At 44.4% G+C, this 19361-nt stretch overlaps 1 protein-coding gene across 2 annotated transcripts in view; it reads left to right on the top strand.

Annotated features, from left to right (window-relative positions):
- JCAD (junctional cadherin 5 associated) overlaps positions 1 to 19361 on the top strand; it is a 29406-nt gene continuing 10045 nt past the window's right edge. Inside the window, exons 1-2 of one of the 2 annotated variants that reach the window (XM_026060077.1) lie at positions 1 to 22; positions 13164 to 13522. In XM_026060077.1, coding sequence (XP_025915862.1) covers positions 13224 to 13522 — 299 coding nt within the window. In that variant the 5' untranslated portion in view covers positions 1 to 22; positions 13164 to 13223. Of the gene's footprint in view, positions 23 to 12837; positions 12978 to 13163; positions 13523 to 19361 lie in introns of those variants that run through there. The other variant, XM_026060075.1, reaches the window with a different exon arrangement.

The raw sequence follows: 19361 nt of genomic DNA, 5'->3' as shown, positions 1-19361 counted from the left end.
CCCGGCCCGGCCCGCCGGAGGGGTGAGTCGCGGGCAGGTAGGGGAGGAGGCGGGCGGGCGGGTGAGTGGAGAAATGTAGCGAAATCCCTAAATCTTGGCTTTTCTTGTTTGTGTCTGAGCACAGGGGGGTGCCGCTGAAGAAGACTAATCTCTCTTTATATATACATATATATATACACTCACTTATATTACATATATATATGGCTCTTTGAATTCTTGCCTGCTGTGCTACTGAATGTCTTCTCCCTTTTTCTCTTTCCTTCAATGACACAAAAGTGTCTCGTTGCAAGAGGAGGGCTTGCGGCTCGCCGCCGGGGGCAGTTCGGCAGATTTCCGTCCCCGCTCGGGTCGCTCTGCACCTGCTGGTTCCACTCACTCTTCCTCCTCCTCCTCTTCCTCCTCCTCCTCCTCCTCCGCGTTCCCCGTGTTCCCCGCGTCCCTGCAGGGAGAAGGGGCGCTTTGCGGAGCGCCGGGGCCCGGCGAGGGCGCCGCCGTTCCCCGTTCCGCTCGGTGAAGTCCCGGGGAAACCTGAGAGCCGCTCGCTGGAGCTGCCGCCGGTACCGCGAGGGCCCCCAGCCCGCAGGCCGGGGGGCGCAGCTCCCGCGCCCCCCGGCGGCCCCCTTTGCCGGCCTGGGTAGCAGGACGTGCTATCAGGGTCTGAAGCATCATTTGCCACTGATCGTGGTATTTATTCTTGTTGTGATATTTGCACAGCAGTCAAATAGACCTTTTGGTTTATTTCCCTTTTTTTAAAAAAAAATYCAATTACTGTTGCAAAGGAGATGAAAAAAGCTGTTATGTCAGAAGGAGAATTGTGCTGTTATGTCATTTCATAATTGTCGCAGAACTACAAATTATGGCCTTATTCTGCCACTGGATCTGTGCCAAAGGACATTTGCATCTATTAAGTTTTTCTTTTGTCAAGAGTTGAGAATAATGGCTTTTTTGTGGCATGGACCCTACATGTTAAGTTACTCTAGCTCATGTTCGTAAGTGAAAATATGATGTAACTGTTCTGAGTAGTAAATCTGATCCACATGGTCAAGACATTAAATCTTAGCTAGTGACAATGAGAATTGTGTCTCRCTGAAAAGCATTCAGCTACACTTCTTAGCACAAGCTGAAGGATTTTCTCCGTTACTTTAAAAGTCCTGATTCTGTCCAGAATGGGTGTTGCTGTTTGTGGGTAAGAGATGCACAGAAAATAGCAGCCTTCCACTTTCCAGCGGAAGAATATCAGGCTAATGACAGAAAAGGTTTGTGTAGTTAGGAGATGCAGGCTTCAACCACCACGGCAGCCTGAATTTGTGCCAGTTCTTACGGTCGTTAGTCTCAGAGACTATATCTGCCCACCCTGCTACGTTCCTGCAGTTCCACCATCCGCCACGGTACCGCTTTGAGGAAAAACTTYGGTCCTTCCAGTTATTCCCTCCGCACCAGGCAGCGTAGCTCAGCTGGGACGCAGCGGGCGGCAGGAGCCGCATGGGAGCAAGCGCAGGTGGCCACCTCCGGGACAGAGACGCGGGCAGGACGGCACCTCCCGGGGCGGGATGCCCTCCGAAGCTGCACGCCGCCCAGCACAGCACACAAATGCCAGCCTGGTCTGTCGCTGTGAGGCTGAGCCTCGCCTTGGCATCCTCCCTGCCTCTGGTGATGTTCAGAGTTGCTTGCTGCTACGACGCGCATTCACCAGCACGTGGAAAATACTGATCTTTCAGTCTGCCTGGCTGCGTGTATCGAGTGCCATATTACAGTAGTATATTGTTCTTTAGATGCATAATTTCACTGGCCTCTTACGACCTAAAAAGCACACAGAAAATAAACAAGGGCATATTGTTCAGTGGGAAGGATGCAGAAAATTTTTCTGCCTTAGCTGTCTGGTTAGGGGAAGATTACTTTTAAGTGTTTCTCCTGATTGCCAGAGAAACGACATGGCACAAGTGAACTTGGTTTTTGCCAAGACAGACTTATTTCTGAACTTCTCGGTCACCTTGGAACTAGTTACAAGTACATAGCAAAGTCCTGCCCAAATCTTCTATTCTAATTAATTTGGCCAGAGTCCATCCTAATTAACCTTGAGGGAGTTCAGGGGTGGGAGAGCTTGGTATGAAACAATTGTTCTCTTGTAATTTGCTTTTCACAATATGTTGACCCAAACCAAGAGCTGCATCTCTAAAATCCTCTGGGTCTCTTGCTGAAGCCATTATACCAGTTTATTTGTTTCTTAACAGATGTTGTTTTCCACTTCTTGAGTGGAAAGGGTCATCTCACTTTCTACAACCTTGTTATTGTGCTTTGTTTCAAGAGTCAGTGGACTGGTGGCTTGYTGGGGAAGCTTACTCACTGCTTCCAGCTACAAAGGAAGGGGCTGGTCGGCCCTTCGGCAGCCTTCATGTGATCGTTAAGGTCTCTGTGTGAACTGACAGCATCTTTTCACATCTCGAGTACAGATAACCCACAGTCCTTTTGGTATTGCTGGTGCCTGCAGAGAACAGAAGTTGGCAGTAGCATCTTTGTTGTCTGAGCATATTACAGTTAGACTATTAATAGAACTTATCAGCCATAACTTGGATCATCCCAAAATGTGGGACAAGGGAAGGTGTCTTGAAATTTGGGCTAACCTTAGGAGAGGAAAAAATAGAGTTAAAGKTTGAGTGCATTTTTGAAAGTGCTAAGGGCACCCTAAAAGTCACCAAGTGGATGACAAAAAAAAAAAAAATCACTTTTGAAGTTTTAGGATGGTTCTTCTTCTCCCATGATGATGATTATCTGTTGCTTGCCTTGTTGGTCCAGGAGGGCTTGTCTGTGCTCAAGAGCTGTGCCGCTTCTGTCCAGTCCATACTTTGCATAAAGTAACACACGTTTGCCCGGCACATGCAATGCATCAGCAGCATAGTGGGACTTGCTCTATAGGTTTCTTGAGTGTCTGTCTTATTTTTTCCTACACTAATGCTTTCAAATGCTACTTTGGTGTTTATTTTCTTGTAGTGCAACAGGTCAGGGGGAAATCCTGCTGAGACTACAAGGCAGGACATACAGACACAAGAAAGAAAGATCAAAGATGTCTGTAATACAGGAAGAAGCAGAGGGTCAATCCAGAAGAGAGGGCATTAGATTATACATACAAAGGGTAATATAAAGGGGATAACAGCACAGGAGAGGATGGTAATGTCTGAAAATGAGTAAACAAACAGATGCATAAGACTGTGGTGAGAATTTATTTACTGCAGCAGACACAGTCCTTATCTCTTTGAAAGAAGAGAAGGCCATACCAACCTTGGACAGCCTCTGTTCCCAGCCATATTTGTGAGCAGGAGAAAGTGTTTGTTTACGGATCTTTCCTCCTTGAATGCTGGCCCAATCAGCCCGCTGATCCTGCTGTGATTAGTAGGATGCTAATGTGTGTAATCCTTTTGATCACAGAGCCCAAGCTCTATAAGCCATGTCACTGTCACCTCAGAGAAGTTCAACTATGTGATGGATCCCTTATTAAAAATTTTTACTTCAGAAGACTGGATACAGTTATTATTGTGATCCCTTCTTTGGTTTGTACAAATGGAAAGCTTTTCTGTTTAAAATAATAATAATAATAATAATACAGGTAGTCCCAGCACAGGAGTAGATTATTAGCACTTTGCCTGTAGGTATTTTAAGTGGGATAATTGGCCCTTAAACTCTTAATTTTAAGGTATGAACAAAAAATGTGATTCCATTTACTTTGTTCCACCACAGCCCTGATGGATTGCTCCATACAAAAAATGTCATCAACAGCATGAAAATGTTCATTTGGATTCTAAAAAGTATATTCTTCTATAGCTCCTTTTGGGGAGGGAGAGAGTTGGCTAATTATGCTTTGTTTAATAAATATACTATTTTGTTCTTCTGTTGTGACAAACAAAAGCTGTCATTTGAGGAAATACACCATATGCTGCCAATTGGTCTAAGAACTCGTTATATCTTTAGTACAGAGTAGCAGTGAGTGTTCTTTAACAATTGCTCCTTCTCTGGAAAAAAATCTGGACTGTTTTCAGAGTAGTAATGTGCTGCTCTGTCATCAGCAGACACAAGCTGTTGACATTTTGAAAAACAGCTAAAACGAGCAGCAGTATTTGGGCATGCTTGGATATTTCCTCTCTCCTTATATGCATCTGCTTCTGTCTGGTTGCTTGTGAGCCACAGTAAATGAGTGCTTAGTCGGTGCCGGATTGGTCTATGGCAAATTTAAAAATCAACCCTCTTTCAGACATAAACTGACACCCATGCACCGTCAGACATGTATTTTATCACTGTGTGAGCCTTAAAACGAAACTAGTACCCTGTACGCAAATGACCATGTTATTAAAAAAAAAAAAAAAAAAATGCAGCTCTCCAAAGCTTTTTCTTGGCAAGTTTGGGAAGGCAAACTTTGAAATATGACCCAAAACCTAACAAACCAGGGCTGTTACACCCCTGGAGAGACATAGTCACTCATTAAGGTCTGGGTCCCCAGGGGAGGAGGCTCTTTTTGCTGTCTCGTGCCACAGTGGGTCTGCTGATGCATCTGCTGATCCAGCTGCCCCTGGTAAGACAAAAGACAGGAGTAACTATCTTTTTGTAGTTAAATAAACTCTTTCTTTAACACTCGCTTCTCTTCTCCTTCCCACTTCGTAATTTTATTGGAGATGCATTGTATCATTAATTTATTTTCTGGCACATTCCTCAGTGATTTCTGTGAGGACTTTTGCTCAAAGAATGCAGAGAGGATGTGAGCTATAATTTTCACTGTCTGTGAATCTCTGTATTAGAGAAAATGTGAACTCTCCTGCCCACAGGTAATGAAAGTTAAACACAAAAATCACAGATTTTTTTCGTCTCTGTGAGATGAATGAGAGACGTGCAGGCCTGGGAACACTTGTGGAGCCAACATAAAGTTGAATTATCTCCCAAAAATGACTTTAGCATGTCTTCTCTACTGGTACTCAGCAGAGATGATTATTCATTATTCATTTAGCACTAGTGTCTTTGAAGACCTCAGTATGGTGTTGGCTGTACTGCAAGCTTTCTTGGATCTTTGGCTGGTGTGTGTTCATGATCGGACACGAGTCCTCTGGTGGGACCCTGCTGTGGTGTCTCCACTCAGCTCATCTACCGGCTCTTCTCTGAGGGGGATCCTTCAGTGTGTAACATATTTCTTGTGACCTCAGGCAGAGTCGATCCCTCCCATCCCTGGCGGAGAAGCAAAGTTTCTGTTCCTACATGAGTGCTGTCTTCTACCTTGCCAGGCCTGCCTGCTCTTTATATCCTCCTTGCGTTCCCCTGGAGTGCAGAATACGTCAAGAAGGGGACTGCAGGGTAGCTCATTGGCGGCATTTTATAATACTGTTTGTTTTACTTTTGACAATAGTACGGGGGAAAAAGCCATATTGTAATTCAGGTGAGGTGTCTATTCATAAAACTGGGAATTGTGTACAGAAGGGGGTTTGATTTTCTTGGAAATGTGTTATTTTCAATGAGAAAATTGTTAAACGGTATCTCATGGATGGTATATTATCTTAGGGAGTTATGCTCCTGACCCTTGTTCTTTGCCGCACTGCGGGATCCCCAGAGGACTTTTCCTCCCAGAAGGCAATGCCCTGGTTGTCCTCAATGGTGTGTGGTTCATTGTGGAGGTACATGGCGTTGTTCATATTACAGTTCAAAGCCAGAGATCCAGGCGCAGGGAGAGGATGGAGACCAACAAAACTGCAATTGATGAGTCAAGGTGGGAAATACTCAGTACTTGAAAGTCCAGAAACTACAGGTGAGGGACATTCTGACAAAGCGATACTTTTTTTCTTTTTTTTTTTTTAGTTTGAGGAGTGGAGGAATGTCAAAATATTTCACTTCCCCAAATCCCTTGGTTCTGAGGTAGGATCTGCTTTATCTGCACTGTTCCTGTTAGATGTTCGTTTAGCCTCTTCTTGAAAACCACTAATGATGGAGATTCACAGTCTCCCMGGGTACCCAGTGGTTAACTATTATCATGCTTAGACAGTGTCTCCTAATATCTAACCTAAATCTCCCTTGCTGCATACTAAGCCAATCCCTTTTTTTTCCCCACATCTGCAGGGAGCAGGACAAGATTCTCTCCCTTTTAGCAGTCTGATATATTGGAAAGTTGTTATCATGTCTCATTCTCTCGCTCTCATTCCTCCTCCCTTTTCTTGCAGCTAAACAAGCCCACTTCATGTAGCCTTTTCTCAAGGGGTCATGCTTCCTAAACCTTTTATCATCCTTGCAAGCAGCTGGGGGAGAGCAGCATCTCCCTTGGTGTAGGGCCCCAAACTGATTCAGTGTTGGAGTGCTGCAAGGGGAGAGCGGCCCCCTCCCATGCCTTACATGCAGCGCTCCTGGCAGTACAGCTCCGAATGTGCTTGCCTCTTCATCCCAAGCCCTGTGGGACCATTGATGCCTTTTCTGTTTGTGGCTGTAGTCCCTGAGACTCTTTTACTGTACTGCTCCATTTTGCACTTCTGCATTGCATCCTTCTTAAGCATGGTGTTTTGCCGCTGTGTTGGATTTCAGTCATTGATTTCAGACTGGCTCTCCAATTTATTAAAATTTTATTCTAATTGTAATCCCTGAAAATGCTTGCAGCACTCCCTGCAGATTTGTAATTGTAATCTTTATTCTAACTTAAAAGTCATTAATGGAAATATTGAATAGAGCAAGACCCCAGGCAGACTCCTGACGAGTCTTTTCAGATTGACATTGAATTTACTAACTACTCCTTGAATACAAATTTGAAACATTTGTATACCCACCTTCAGTAAATTATACCTAAATTGTATTCACCTGGTTTGCATATAAGATTATCACATGCATCTATCAAATACTTCCTAGTTCCAAATGTGTGACTTCTGCTGTTGTTTTTCCCCTAGTCCCTATGCTACTTATTCCATCAAAGAAGAAAATTAAATTGATTAGACTTAATTTGTTCTTGACAAGTCTGTGTTTTCTCTGTTCTCATTACCTTTATCCTCTRGGAGTGGATGCAGCTGCTGTGCGGGGTGGAGAGCAGGGACTGGGAAGGGTGCTGCTGTTCCTGCTGTGTCACACGACTCCGTCCTTTCCCCTGCTCACTTGTGATAAATCTACATGTTATAAGTATTTACAAGTGGGCTGAATAATTTGTCTGAGTAGATATCAAAGTCAGGCTGTTTGGTCTATAATACCTCAGCTCTGTCTCCTTCCCTCTTTTGTTTGAAGTTAGATAATATGTTTGCCCTTCGCCCATCCTTTGTGAAATTCTAGGAGGTATTTGCTAATGGCTCGGAGGCTGCTTTGGCTAGTTCCTTACTTCTGTTGTACATTTAATTAGGCCCTGTTGAGTTGAATACATCCAACTTTGTTAATATTCTGAAACCTCTTTGTTTCTTTTCCTGGTCTATCATCCTCATACACCGTTTGTATTAAATATCTAATATTTGATCATAGCAAACTTTATTGTTGAAGACTCTTGAAACAGTTGAATTTTATCTTTAACATTTGAATGTCATCTCTTAAGCAACTTAATGCACTGTGGTGATGATTTCTGTACTGCCTTGTAGCTCTAAATCGAGGGTACAAGCACAGCATGCCAGGTGCTGTACAAACACAGAGCATCAGAACAGTCTGATCTGACTTTATTGTCTTAAAAAAGATTAAATGATCAAGGTAAAAGTCTTATTTAATGTGTTTGTTTTTGATAAGCTGTCTGGTATGTACACATGCAAAAACAGAGTGAGAAAACAGAAGAGATTACAATAGCCAAAGACTAATGTATTCTCCTGTGATGTAGCAGAGGGTTATATTTAGACTGAGCTAGTAATAACATCTAGTTTTAAAACTTCTACTACAAGAACCTGTTTTCCATTGCTGTAGTTTGTCAGGCTTTTATCACTTGATCTAAGACTTTCAGGTTGTCTCTCTCAGGCTAATTTTATTTTAATATCGTCAGCTAAACCAATTCAGCTATTTCCAAGAAAAACTAGAGGGTGGAGGAAGGGGAGAAGGAATGTTGTTTTGCCCACATTGAAAAGGAAAAAGAAAGAAAAAACAAATCTTACAAGTGTTTGATTGAGAGCTGTAGTGCCATCATGCTTGAGAACAGGACCTATGGTTGTAGGACTTGGAGAAGTCCATGCATGTTCCCAGCAGACACTTCTGATTCTAGCTGCTCCACTTTCTGAAGATTTTCTCCTCACATCCACCAGCATCCCAGCTTCTGGTGCTGACCAGCCTGCACTTGACCCACCCCACTTAGCGACGGCACTCCATGCCTTACCTGCTCCTATATGTGTGTGACCGGGCTGTGTTTGCATGGTTCCCAGAGGGGTGCTCCTGCCCAGGGCTGTGGAGGTAAAGCTGGATTTTTCCCAGTAATGACTGCTCACGGTGTCTCCAAGTAAGGGTGAGATGGAGCTTTGGACCTGGGAGCAGAGGGCAGGTATAGAGRCAGCCTCAGGGAGGAGGTTTTTCTGCTTGAAATGTAGAAGGGCCAGAAGCTGGTCTTCGGAAGGGAAAGGAATAAACTTGGGATGAGTGACATGAATCAGGGACTGGGGGGAAGAACCTGTAACTGGGAATAGGAGGGAGAGGATGCCAAGAACTGGGGAGACAGGCTGGCTAAAAGGATGGGAATGGGAGTCTGTGCAGGAATAGCAGGAGCAGGAGTGGGACCTCGGGGAGGGATGCTGGAGGGTAAGGCAGGAGGGGAGTGTGGGCCTGGCTGGCCAAGAAGCCTGGGCATTGGGAAACAAAGGCACTGCGGTACATAGAGGCGAGAAGCTAACATGCTGTGAGGAGGTAAGACGGGCCTGGCTGGACAGGAACAGCACTGATACTGGATTGATCAGGCAGAGGGACAGAGGAGAGGGAGTTAGACAAACTACTGCAACCAGCTTTTTTACACTCCCTTGTCCTCATTGTGTTGGCACCTGACTCACAACACTTGGTTTGACTTGCAGAAGTGCTGGGCACTTGCAGCAATAAGTCTGTGAGAGCATTGTTTTGAACATACCTAGTTCAATATTAAGGCTAACTGCTTAGAACATCAGGTTGTAGACACCTCAGATTGGGCACCTAGAATGGAAAGGGGTGTTTTTTACTTTAGTCTCTCCACATAAATACTTCTGTCTGACACACTTCTGATATGAAATGGGAATAATATCATCCCACTCTACAGAACTGAGTGAAGATAAGCTAGTTTAATGTGTGATCCAGCTAAATAATACACTTTGTGATTCAGATGCCTGCTAGTAATTCTGTCTTCAGAGCTGTGTCTGGATAGCTGCTGTAGATGAAGGCTATGGAGACCAGCATCACCTACCCTATGCATCAAAGGAGGCAGGAGTCCTGCAGGACTTTTGTAGCCTGAAGTCATGTAATTACAGACTGTGGTAACTTATGCGTCCATGAAGGGTACCTTAATTTTGCCAATTCGTGTTTGTATGGTTCATTTTGCAACATGAATAATGTTCTTATAATGTTTTCTTTTCTATAAAGTTGTATAGGATTGTTTACAAAATGTTATAAACAGTTATACAGAGATGGACAGGAAGAAAGCAAGCACTTTCAGGGGTGGTATTCGAACAGTTGAAGGGTTGCCATGTTCCTGTTTATTTCAAGTAGCAGAGGGAGGGAGAGAGATGTAATGGAGAACAGCCAGCTCAGTGCCAAATTCTTTGTCGCTTCTGGTCTCCCACCAAACTACGTGGGTGCTCTGCAAGGACGATCTCAGGAATCGGGAGTAACCAAAGGAGCAAGCCTGGCAGACTTCTCTAAATGCCATCCGGTGAAGATTCCCAAATGGTATGCAAGCCATTTGAAAGCCTGGAGATAGGACCTGCTTCTGCCACTGCTGCATGTGCTGGTATTTGTTGCCACTGCCAGTAGTGATGATGGTGGTACCCACAAAAAAAATAAGAGGGCTTAGGAAGCCCTGCCACAGCTACAGGCAGTACATGAACAGAAATCAGTGTGTTTTTCCCACTGAGAATGGGCTCTAGAAGCAGCTCAGAGGAAATTCTAGAATCAAATTTCTTCACGATCCTTCAAGATTGTTAGGGGCTTTTCTTAGCAATGGGGATGAGATCCCTGGTCTTGGACAGATTATCCCTGAAACAAGGTGTTCTGATTACGTGTCTGTCCCCTGGTCCCATTGTATCCAGCTCCCCGCGGCTGCAGGTCCCCATTGTGTTTGTGCATACATGTGCTAATGCAGATGTCCGTAGTTCAGCATATGCTTGTTTCTTTGCAACTGATAGTGCTGCTGAGAAGTTTCCAGAAAAACGTTTGGCCCCTGTTTCCAGTGTAATGTGGAGTTGTACCGGCTGACTGGGACAAGTCGGAAACACTGGCAAGATAGCAGGCATCCTCAGGAAGCAAACCCTATCAGAAAACACTGATGTCATTGGCAAACAAAACAAATGAGCGCTGGGAAAACAAACTGTTTTCCAGCATTGTTGATCTTACCTCAAATTAGAAGCTCTGCACAGACTTTACTCTTTGGCCTGGTCTCATAAATTATTTAGAAGACAGCACAGCAGCAACAGTTTAGTTAGTCCTGCCAATACAATTCCTTTGATTTTATTTTTTAAACTCATTTGTTTAAGGGCAGGCAGGAAGAACGTCCCAGCACTGCTCCCTGATTTGACAGCTGGCCAGGCTCTTTGTGGATGTCGGGTGCTGCCGTGGTGGTCTCCCACAGGCTTGCTTCGGGCGAGGGCCTCTGCTCTCCCACCCAGCCCTGGGCCGGTGCCGGAGGACAGTGGCTCCTCGTGACTTTTGCAGACCCTCTTGATGGCTCGTGCATTGACACCAGCCTGGCCAGCGGGTCACCCGCAGCCCCTGGCGCAGCTCGCCGGGGCTCTCTCTGCGGGCGGTGCAGCTGGCAGGTTGCCCTTCCCTCTCCAACCGCCCTTTGCTGCAGCGGGTGGCAGAGAGGGGGTTAACAAACACACCAAGCCAGCCTGACAATAACAGCAGGAAAAGCACATTTCTTCCATGCACCTGTGAGCGCTCCAGTGGGCTTTCTGCTGTTTGTGGCAGTCACAGTGGATCTTTCTCCTTTCAGAGACTGAGCAGCTCTAGCAGCCAGATGTTCCCTTTGCTCTGGTCATACCTGGTGCTGTGCACAGTCTTGGGAGGGGGGTGTGTGTGTGGAAAAACAGCCTTTTAGGTCAGCATTCAAAAACAACCCACCAAATCTTCCTTTTCCCTTGAGAGAGAAGGGTTCCACCTCTCCTTGACTTTTGCCTAGCTGTACCTACTGCTGACTCTTATTCAGGGCACTTACTGGGAATTTGGAGTTCCTGTTCTAGGAAAGCCATACTCCTAAAATACCTTCCGCACACAGCTTTATTTCTCAGTTTAAAGGGTGTGTTTGTGTAAAAAGGGAAGAGACTCATTAAGCTCTGAAGACGAACTGGTCTAAACTCTAAGCAGGCTCTCAGGCTGAAAAGCCACTATTTGCAACGTTCTCAGTTACACATTAAAGAATGGCTTTGCATAAAAAACTGTGTGTTTTTCTACGCCACATCTTGAGGGCTGTTCTCAAGACAAGATCTGCCGTCTCTGCAGGCAGCACACATGAGACGTGGCCAGAAGGCGCCCAGCAGCGCCCCAGGAGCCGGTGCACACGGCATCCAGGAGACGGGCTGAGCCGACACTGGAAGGGACACTGGAGAGGCACAAAGCTGCCATAACGCATAGTGTGCTGCTCTTCAACAGCTGGTTTAAATTTTATGCCCACTCGTCAACTTCTGGGTATATGTAGCTGGAGAGCTTTAATACTGATAAATGTATAGCAGCCACCTTGGTAGTTGTTCCATCTAATTTAAATTAATGCAAAAAGCAGTGAACAGAGTTCTCCCTTTCTTCTTCCTCAAAAGCACTTCAGAGCCCTGTGTGTAAAATGCACTTGCTGGTCATGATCTTTGCAGAGATGATCTCTTTTTGAGTAGCTACCAATGCTGGGCTATGTTCCCTCAGATAAGACCTACTACTCCAAAGGATGCACAATACTCACCAGGCACATTAAATGAAGTCTTTATGCAGGTAAAATCATCTTGAGTGTTTTACACGATGAATATATTTCTTTGGTCTGTTTCACTTCTTGTTCATACACTTTTTTTTTTTTTCCTTGTAACACCAGTCAACCAAGGAGGAATGTACTAGAATCTGTTCATTATTGTGTATAATCTACAGAATAGATCATTACATTCTGGTCATTTTAAAACTATGGAAGAATGGGTATTCCATAATTGTCATAACAAGCTAGAAGAGTGGTATAGACAATAGAGATCGTTTTCAGCCAACTAATTCAGTTTGCTGAATCTTTGCTGTAGTCAGTAAAGAATTGAGGGCTGTCACTGGAATGAAAAATTTTGACTGTCCTGTGGCTTGGAAATCAATGAGACACAACAGACRCAGGCATCTCAGGTTGTTTTCCGTCATTTTACAGAGTTAAAGTGTGCTGTAAAAATAGAGCATACTTGAAAACTTATTTTTTTTATTATTCCAGTTGAGGATTACTGATTGCCAGCATGCCAGCCTAGGCCAAAAAAAAATCTTCTACAAAGAATAGTGTTTAACTGGGGCATTGCATGACATTACCTGGGCTTCTCATGTGGTAGCATAATTAATTTTTGTTCTCATGCATATTTTTGTCCTTGTTCATGTGATCTTTTTTTTTTCCTGGTTGGAATATGCAGAACTGTAGGGAGAGGCTGTATTGCCCTGTAATCTAGCCCCTCCTCCTGCAGCTAGCTAAAACCCAGTACAAAGCACATCTCCCCATGACTGGAGGAAAAATTGTTTTTTAAGCAAGTGCCTGCCTCAAATTGTGTGCTTACCTCTGGTGCAAAGATTTTTTGAGATCACTTAGTGAAAACTGAAGGCTGCAATCATCACTGAATTCTTCAGTTAAATGGACTGACTCAGCAGCAGCACGGCATCTGCTCCTTGCCTGAATAAATGTAGGTGTATTGTCTAGGGAAGGTCAGCACATGATTCATCAGCATCTGCATGCACTTTTACTTAATATGTTTTATTATAGGGGTGGAAGACTGAGGCCAGGGGATGAAACTCTTAGTTTCAGCAGCCTACCAGCTGAGCAAAGATGTTTTTCCATGTTTAAAGCAGCTTTCTGTTTCTTTTTCCAGTGATGGGTCCTGCTGGAAAGAGCTTTCTGATGGCACAGCTGTGACTGACACCAGCACAGTATGTTCAGTGTTGAGGACCTCCTGATTTCTCATGGATACAAATTGTCAAAAAATCCTCCTGTTTCATATGAGAACAGATATGATGGATACCGGCATGAAATCGCAGGGAGTAGATCTGGTCAGAGAATGCTGAATGGGTTTGAGGCAGAATCAAGAGCCAGTGCTTACAGCAAGAAACCTCTGGCAAAAAGCAACTCGAGCAGCACCGAAAGCAGCCATGGGAGCCAAGGAAGGCAAGCAGGTCCTGGTTACCACCATGACCTTCAGGGTTTGTCCACTTTTCATACTTCAGAAGGGGGGTAAGTTTCAGCATCATGCCATGGCTTTGCTTTCTCTTCCTTTTGGTTCTGGCAGATAACTAAGCATGACCCTAACACCTGATACCATCTTCTTGTGATCTTTTTCTGCTCCCATACATGTGACCATCTCCATGCACTCCAAGTCCACACAAAGCAGTGGTACGTCCATTCACCTTTTGCTAGAGCGAGGCCTTTGAGAATACTGGGGTGGTGAGAAGTTGCCAGGTGTGGGAAAATTTAATTTATTAATATGGTCTGTATCAGAAAGCCTTGTGGCAGGTTTGGAAAAGCTCAATTCAAGTGCAGTAAAAATGGGGCAAAAGCTCTTCCTTTCAAAAATGAATAGTTAAAAAACTTGAACACAGCTTCTTCTGTCAAATACATGCCCTGATTCTTGCTGCAAATTCAGCTGTGTGCAGCTCTCTGTGGGTGTTCCTAGATACACGGAGTGTTTCTTTTTTTTTTTTAAGGCAGTTCTCATGGAGTAAGCATGAGAAGGTGCCTGTATGTTTCTTTTTAAAACAGCCCAAACCCAATGGAAGATCTTGTCATCACTTCATAAAACATGCTTGTACAACTGTGACTTGCTTAATACGGAGGACGCGCATTTGAACTGGGGCGGGCTGGGCAGGAAGAGCTGTGTGTATACAGCTCAGCCTCAGTCATTGTTTTGCAGCTATTGCAGTGCTAAATATGAACAAAGGAAGGGGGCTAAGGCCATACTGGAAGCAAGCCCAAATATGATGATGCTTTATAAGGAAAAGTCCCTTCCTCCTGCAGAAAGGGCTTGAAACTGAAAGCAGGACAAAATACCATACCCTTGGGATCTTGTCCTCATATGAAGACCTTCAGTAACACGTGGCAAAGACATGTGTCCCCCAACTGCTGGTCTCGTCTGCTCTTTCCCTTCATATCTCTTCCCCTTGCAAGCCTGTTGGCCTGGAGCAGAAATGATTGCTTGTTGCCAGCTAGAATAACAGGAAGAACAAATGTGTATGCTGTAAAGCAGCATTAGGGCAGCAAGTCCCAACCATGGTGTGTAATGGTTCTCTCTGTTCCAGGTGGGGCTCTGCCTAGTGCAGGTGGGTTAGTGCTGGAGAAGGAAGGAGAGGACACACATTTTAAAGATAATAAGGAAGATCCTTTATGGTGTTCTTTGAGTGAGGTAGACCAGAAAACAATGAAATGAGGAAAGATTTTGAAAAAGTAACAAAATGGGGAAAAAACTTTGAAGCAGGAAAATGGGGCGTACAGGGTGTGAAGGAAGAAGGTGGCACTTGGCCTTGGAGCAGAGTTTACAGTGCAGAGAAAAAGCAGTGTGAATGAAGTATGGCTGTGCAAGGCTGGAAGCAGCTGTAGTGCTGCTGCTCCCACATCCTAGGAGGCCGAGCATGCTTTGAGTGCATGTCGGCAGTGGGAAGACTGCCGCCTCTCCCATTCAATCTGCAGTGTGTCAGTGCTGCGTGGGCTTGTTCAGCTGCCCCACGCTTGAGATGTGGCAAAGGTATCTATAACTGTTAAGTGTAGGCTGGGAAATACATTACAAAATAATCTTCTGTGACAGTTTAAGTGTCTCTTGCTAACCTCTCAAAATGCCAGGGGTGGAATCTGTCAGCCTACAGTGCAGTTTAATATTATATCTTGGTTTTAAAAAGCTGCTTTTCCCCATAAAATAGAAAACAAAACCTTGCACTGGAGATAACTTTGTCACCCCTTAACAAAAATAGAAACTTTTTTTCACTATTATTATTACAGCACTAATTCATAGTGACCCTATTGGGAACTCTTACAGGGTACTAGAAATTACGGAAAAAAGGAAAGCCTTTTTATCAGCCCTCCATTTTTGTCATCCGTGGATGTGCAGCATACTTCTGGTGCGGTCAGAGAGCAATCCTGGAGCTGTCCTGCTCTTACTGTAAGGAAGGGTGAGATTCTTTGGGTGAGATCGAGTCAGAATGTCTGCAAGCTCAGTGCTGCAACACCTGTGTTTAAGTTGCCAAGCTCCAGGGTGATAATCCCAGGCTCTGCCTTGATACCCTCTGAGGGTAGACCCAGGCCTCCCTTGCCCAGAGCAGGATCTGAGGCAGGAGGTGGTCATGCAAAGGTGAATTGTTTTAAAATGAAAGAGAAGAGTTTTTTGTGAGAGCCCACTTTTGGGGGCTTAGGCCTGTTATGGGCTGGCCTGTAATGAGCTCCACCAGGGATTTTGATCTCACTCTGTCTGGTTTCTGGATTATACTGGGAAACAGGTTCCTGGTCTTAGACTGAGACAGAACTGCACGTTTCAGAGCCTTGGAGAAAATTTCGGCCAAAGAGGTGGCCTCTAGCAAGCACAGTGGTTTTTGGACTTAACAGACTTCATATTACCAGTTCCTTTTTCTAGATCAGCCTCTTAAAAGCTTCCAACTGGTAACAATTTGCAGAGAGGTTTGCTTGGGTTTTCTGTGTTTAGCAACTGCTGTAATTAATGGTACTCTGTAATTAGGCTGAACTTCAGCACCAACTTCTGTCACCCGCCTCCAGTTCATCCACTAACCAGGTCATGTGGCACAGCGTGCCGGCGCACACAGAAGGTAGTGATGCTGCCTTGCCAACCTAGCAGATGTTGGCACTGTGGCAGGAGAAAGCCAAAAGAGGTAGTCAGTAATCTGACTAGCTTCATAGACCTTGACCAGGTCCATGGGAATTTAGAGAATGACTCAGACTACTCAGCGGTGGCAATTTGCTATGCAACATTATTTGCTCAAAGTATTGGATGTCGAAGACCTACTCACCCTCCAAAAAGCCACAGAAAAAAGCAATGTTTCCCACTTCATTGTTGTCTTCACAGACAGGTTGCAGAGCTGAGCCTGTTTCGTAATGGCCAGGGGGTGACACAGAGCAGCTTTGCAGTAGCTGCGTGTGGTCACATCACACGGCGTTGCAGGTTGTAAGAGGCCCTGCTCCTATTGACTTCTTGCTCCATCCTGTTGTTCTTCAGGCAGGCTATGGTGTGTGTGKGGGGGGGAGGCAGGTGGTCTGAGGGAAGTCCTTGTTTCACTGAGGGTTACGAGACTGCCCAGTAAAGGCTTTAAAGAGTTAGACGAGGCAAATAAAACAGGGAAGCTGACCCTAGGGGTAGAGATGAGAGGATCCACAGGAGAACTACCTCCTGCTTCTCTTCTGAGTGGAAGACAAAGAACAGAGGTACCCTTTGTTTAGTTTTTGCATGGGAGGAAGGGCAGATGAAGGAGGGACTAGGTTGGTAGCAAATTTAGACATAAGTAGATACTATCATTAATGAAATCACCTGCTGGAAAAATTAGAAAACTAAACTGATGTTTCAAAATATTGGGAGAGTGTATATATAATGATAGGATCCCAAACAAGAACAGAAATTGCCAGAACCATTCTCTGAAAATCATGTCCCCTTGCTGCCAAATCCTGGAAATTTCTGAACAGTGCCTTCCTGCTGGGTACAGTCCCCTCTGGTGCCAGCAGCTCGTGCATCCTGAGCACGAAGGTGCCTTGTTCTTACGGCTTACCCACTGGGAGCCAGAAACAAGACAGAAGCTTCCATGGTATTGCTGGGTAACCCAGAAGTGGCCTCATTCTACAGGGTTTTGACTTCACAGCCTGTGCCATGCTCCTGCACTTCTGTTCCCGTTACGTGGGTTGTGTAAGGTCCTGCTGGTCCAGCATCACTCCAGGGGAGCAAGGCATTTTCGACCCATTGCTCTGATAGCTGCTGCTCGGGGAAATGCAGCCAATGCAGGGCAGGGCTGATGGCCTAGTTTCTTGCAAAGGCCTAAAATTCATAGAAAACTAGCAATAGTTTATTTTAAAACAAGTTTTCATTAGATTAATTTTATATAGAACCAATTCATAGCACTTTATCACATGGCAAATGTGACATCTCTTAAAAGCAGACCTTTTAGAAAAGAGTTCATAGGGTTCACATCTTCCTAGCTGGTCCCATGGACTACTCCAGTCACAGGCACCCTGTCGGAGAGGTAGCTGTGAAGCACTTGAAGGCTGCTGTCTCTGCGTATGCATTTCTTCCTGCATCAGTGCCATTACGTCAAGGGGTAAGGCAGAAATTCACAGTGGTGAAGTATTTTGAACTTAGGATGACTCCTGGATGCTTCCCCTTCCACCTTTCCACCATTTTATAGGACTGCAAGACCCAGAAGTGACAGATACCCGGGAGGAGCTGCTGCACACCCCAGTTGCTGCCGGTCAGTGCAGTTATGCTCTGAGGCTCATGCATTGTCCGAAGGGCTGCCTGCTGGCTCACGTGCTGGGTGCAGGTGCGTGGGTAGTCCACTTGCTGCTCCGGAGAGGGGTCCAAGGAGTCTTCAGCCTGGAGTCAAGTGAGAGAGTCCCTGAGGAGACTGCAGTATCCCCTTCCTGCTGCACAGTGTATTGGCTTCCTCTCCAGCAGCTTACCAGGCCCAGGAAACAGGCTGCCCATGTAACCACCTCTAGCGCCTGAGCCCGCGGTTGGAGAGATTCTCTGCTCTGTGAATATATCGTAGGAAAGACAAGGTTTTAAATGCCCTCTTTTAAATGTCCTATCTACTCTCGCTTTGCACTCATGACATGGTACAGGCCACAGGGCGGTTTATATCATGTTTAGAAGTTTATTACTGTAGCCTAGTTATTAATCTTTTAATCTTTTAAAGGAACTGTAATCCTTTAAACAGCTTTAAAATATGGAGGAACATGCTTTCTGTAACTGAAGCTAGACCATCCTAACTTATGGCTAATTTAGTAGAATGAAGATTTGAACTTGGGTTTTGTTTGTTTTTTAAAAAAAGCAAACTAACCAAAACTCTTCTGTTTTTAGTGGCTTCCTAGGAAAGAATCAAGTAATGCTTATCTATTACCAATTTCCTATTAAACCCTTTAAACAGCCAGCCCATTTCATTCCTCTACTTATTGCAAATCTCAATATTATTGTTTGCCATACCTCCTTTCCTCAATATTTTTTATATTTGGCTGGATAAGAATTTGTTTTCACTTCATATTTAGTTTGGAGGTTTTTTTGTTTGTTTGTTTGTTGTGGATTAACCTTTGCAACAATTGTGATAGTTTCTCCATCAATGGAAGTTTTGAGATTGAGATTTTTACATGCTTCTCTATAAGACGTGCTGCCATTGAAACAGGCCTGATTTCAGGAAAGTCTGATGGCACGTGTTAAGCAGGATGTCAAGCTAAGTAATTATAATGGACTTTTCTGATCTTGTAATCTATGTCTCTTAGTTTCTGGGGTTTTTATAGACCCTTTTACAATGACTGATAAAATCACACCAGATAATTTGTGCTCCTAGTAGATCTGGCAGAACAGAAAGAACAATCTCTCCATTCCCTCTTTGCTATTGCTAGACCCTGTTTCTCACCTCTTTTTGTAAACATGGATATAAATGGTGCCATAACAGCACGGGAACAAGATGAAAAGGTAGATTTGATAATCTCAGAAGGCAGCATTTGTTCAGTTGCATGCTTCTGCATGCTGAGAGGCATAGAAATGTTCATCATTACCACAATCAGCTTTCCAATATAGGAGGTGTCCTGTTATATCTCATTGATAATGACGACTTTTATTACTTCCTGGGGTTCACCAACTGAACTGTACTTTGTGTTTCAGAGATAGAATGTTTTGTTCAGATGTTAAGTCTTAATCCAGTGGATTTAATAGGAACAAGATGCACCTTATCCCAGTTTGTTTTTTAAGCTTTCATATTCACAGGATGAAGTTAATACACTTTAAAAAAATTATTGAATAGTGCTGTGAATCTGGATTGCTTAATTTTGATTCTGAATTTTGAACTGTGTTATGCTTTCATAAAGTAGTATT

The sequence above is a fragment of the Apteryx rowi genome, unplaced genomic scaffold (assembly GCF_003343035.1).
Source record: "Apteryx rowi isolate R43461 unplaced genomic scaffold, aptRow1 scaffold_164, whole genome shotgun sequence".
Taxonomy (NCBI): Eukaryota; Metazoa; Chordata; class Aves; order Apterygiformes; family Apterygidae; genus Apteryx; species Apteryx rowi.
This window is presented reverse-complemented; position numbering and strand designations above follow the sequence as displayed.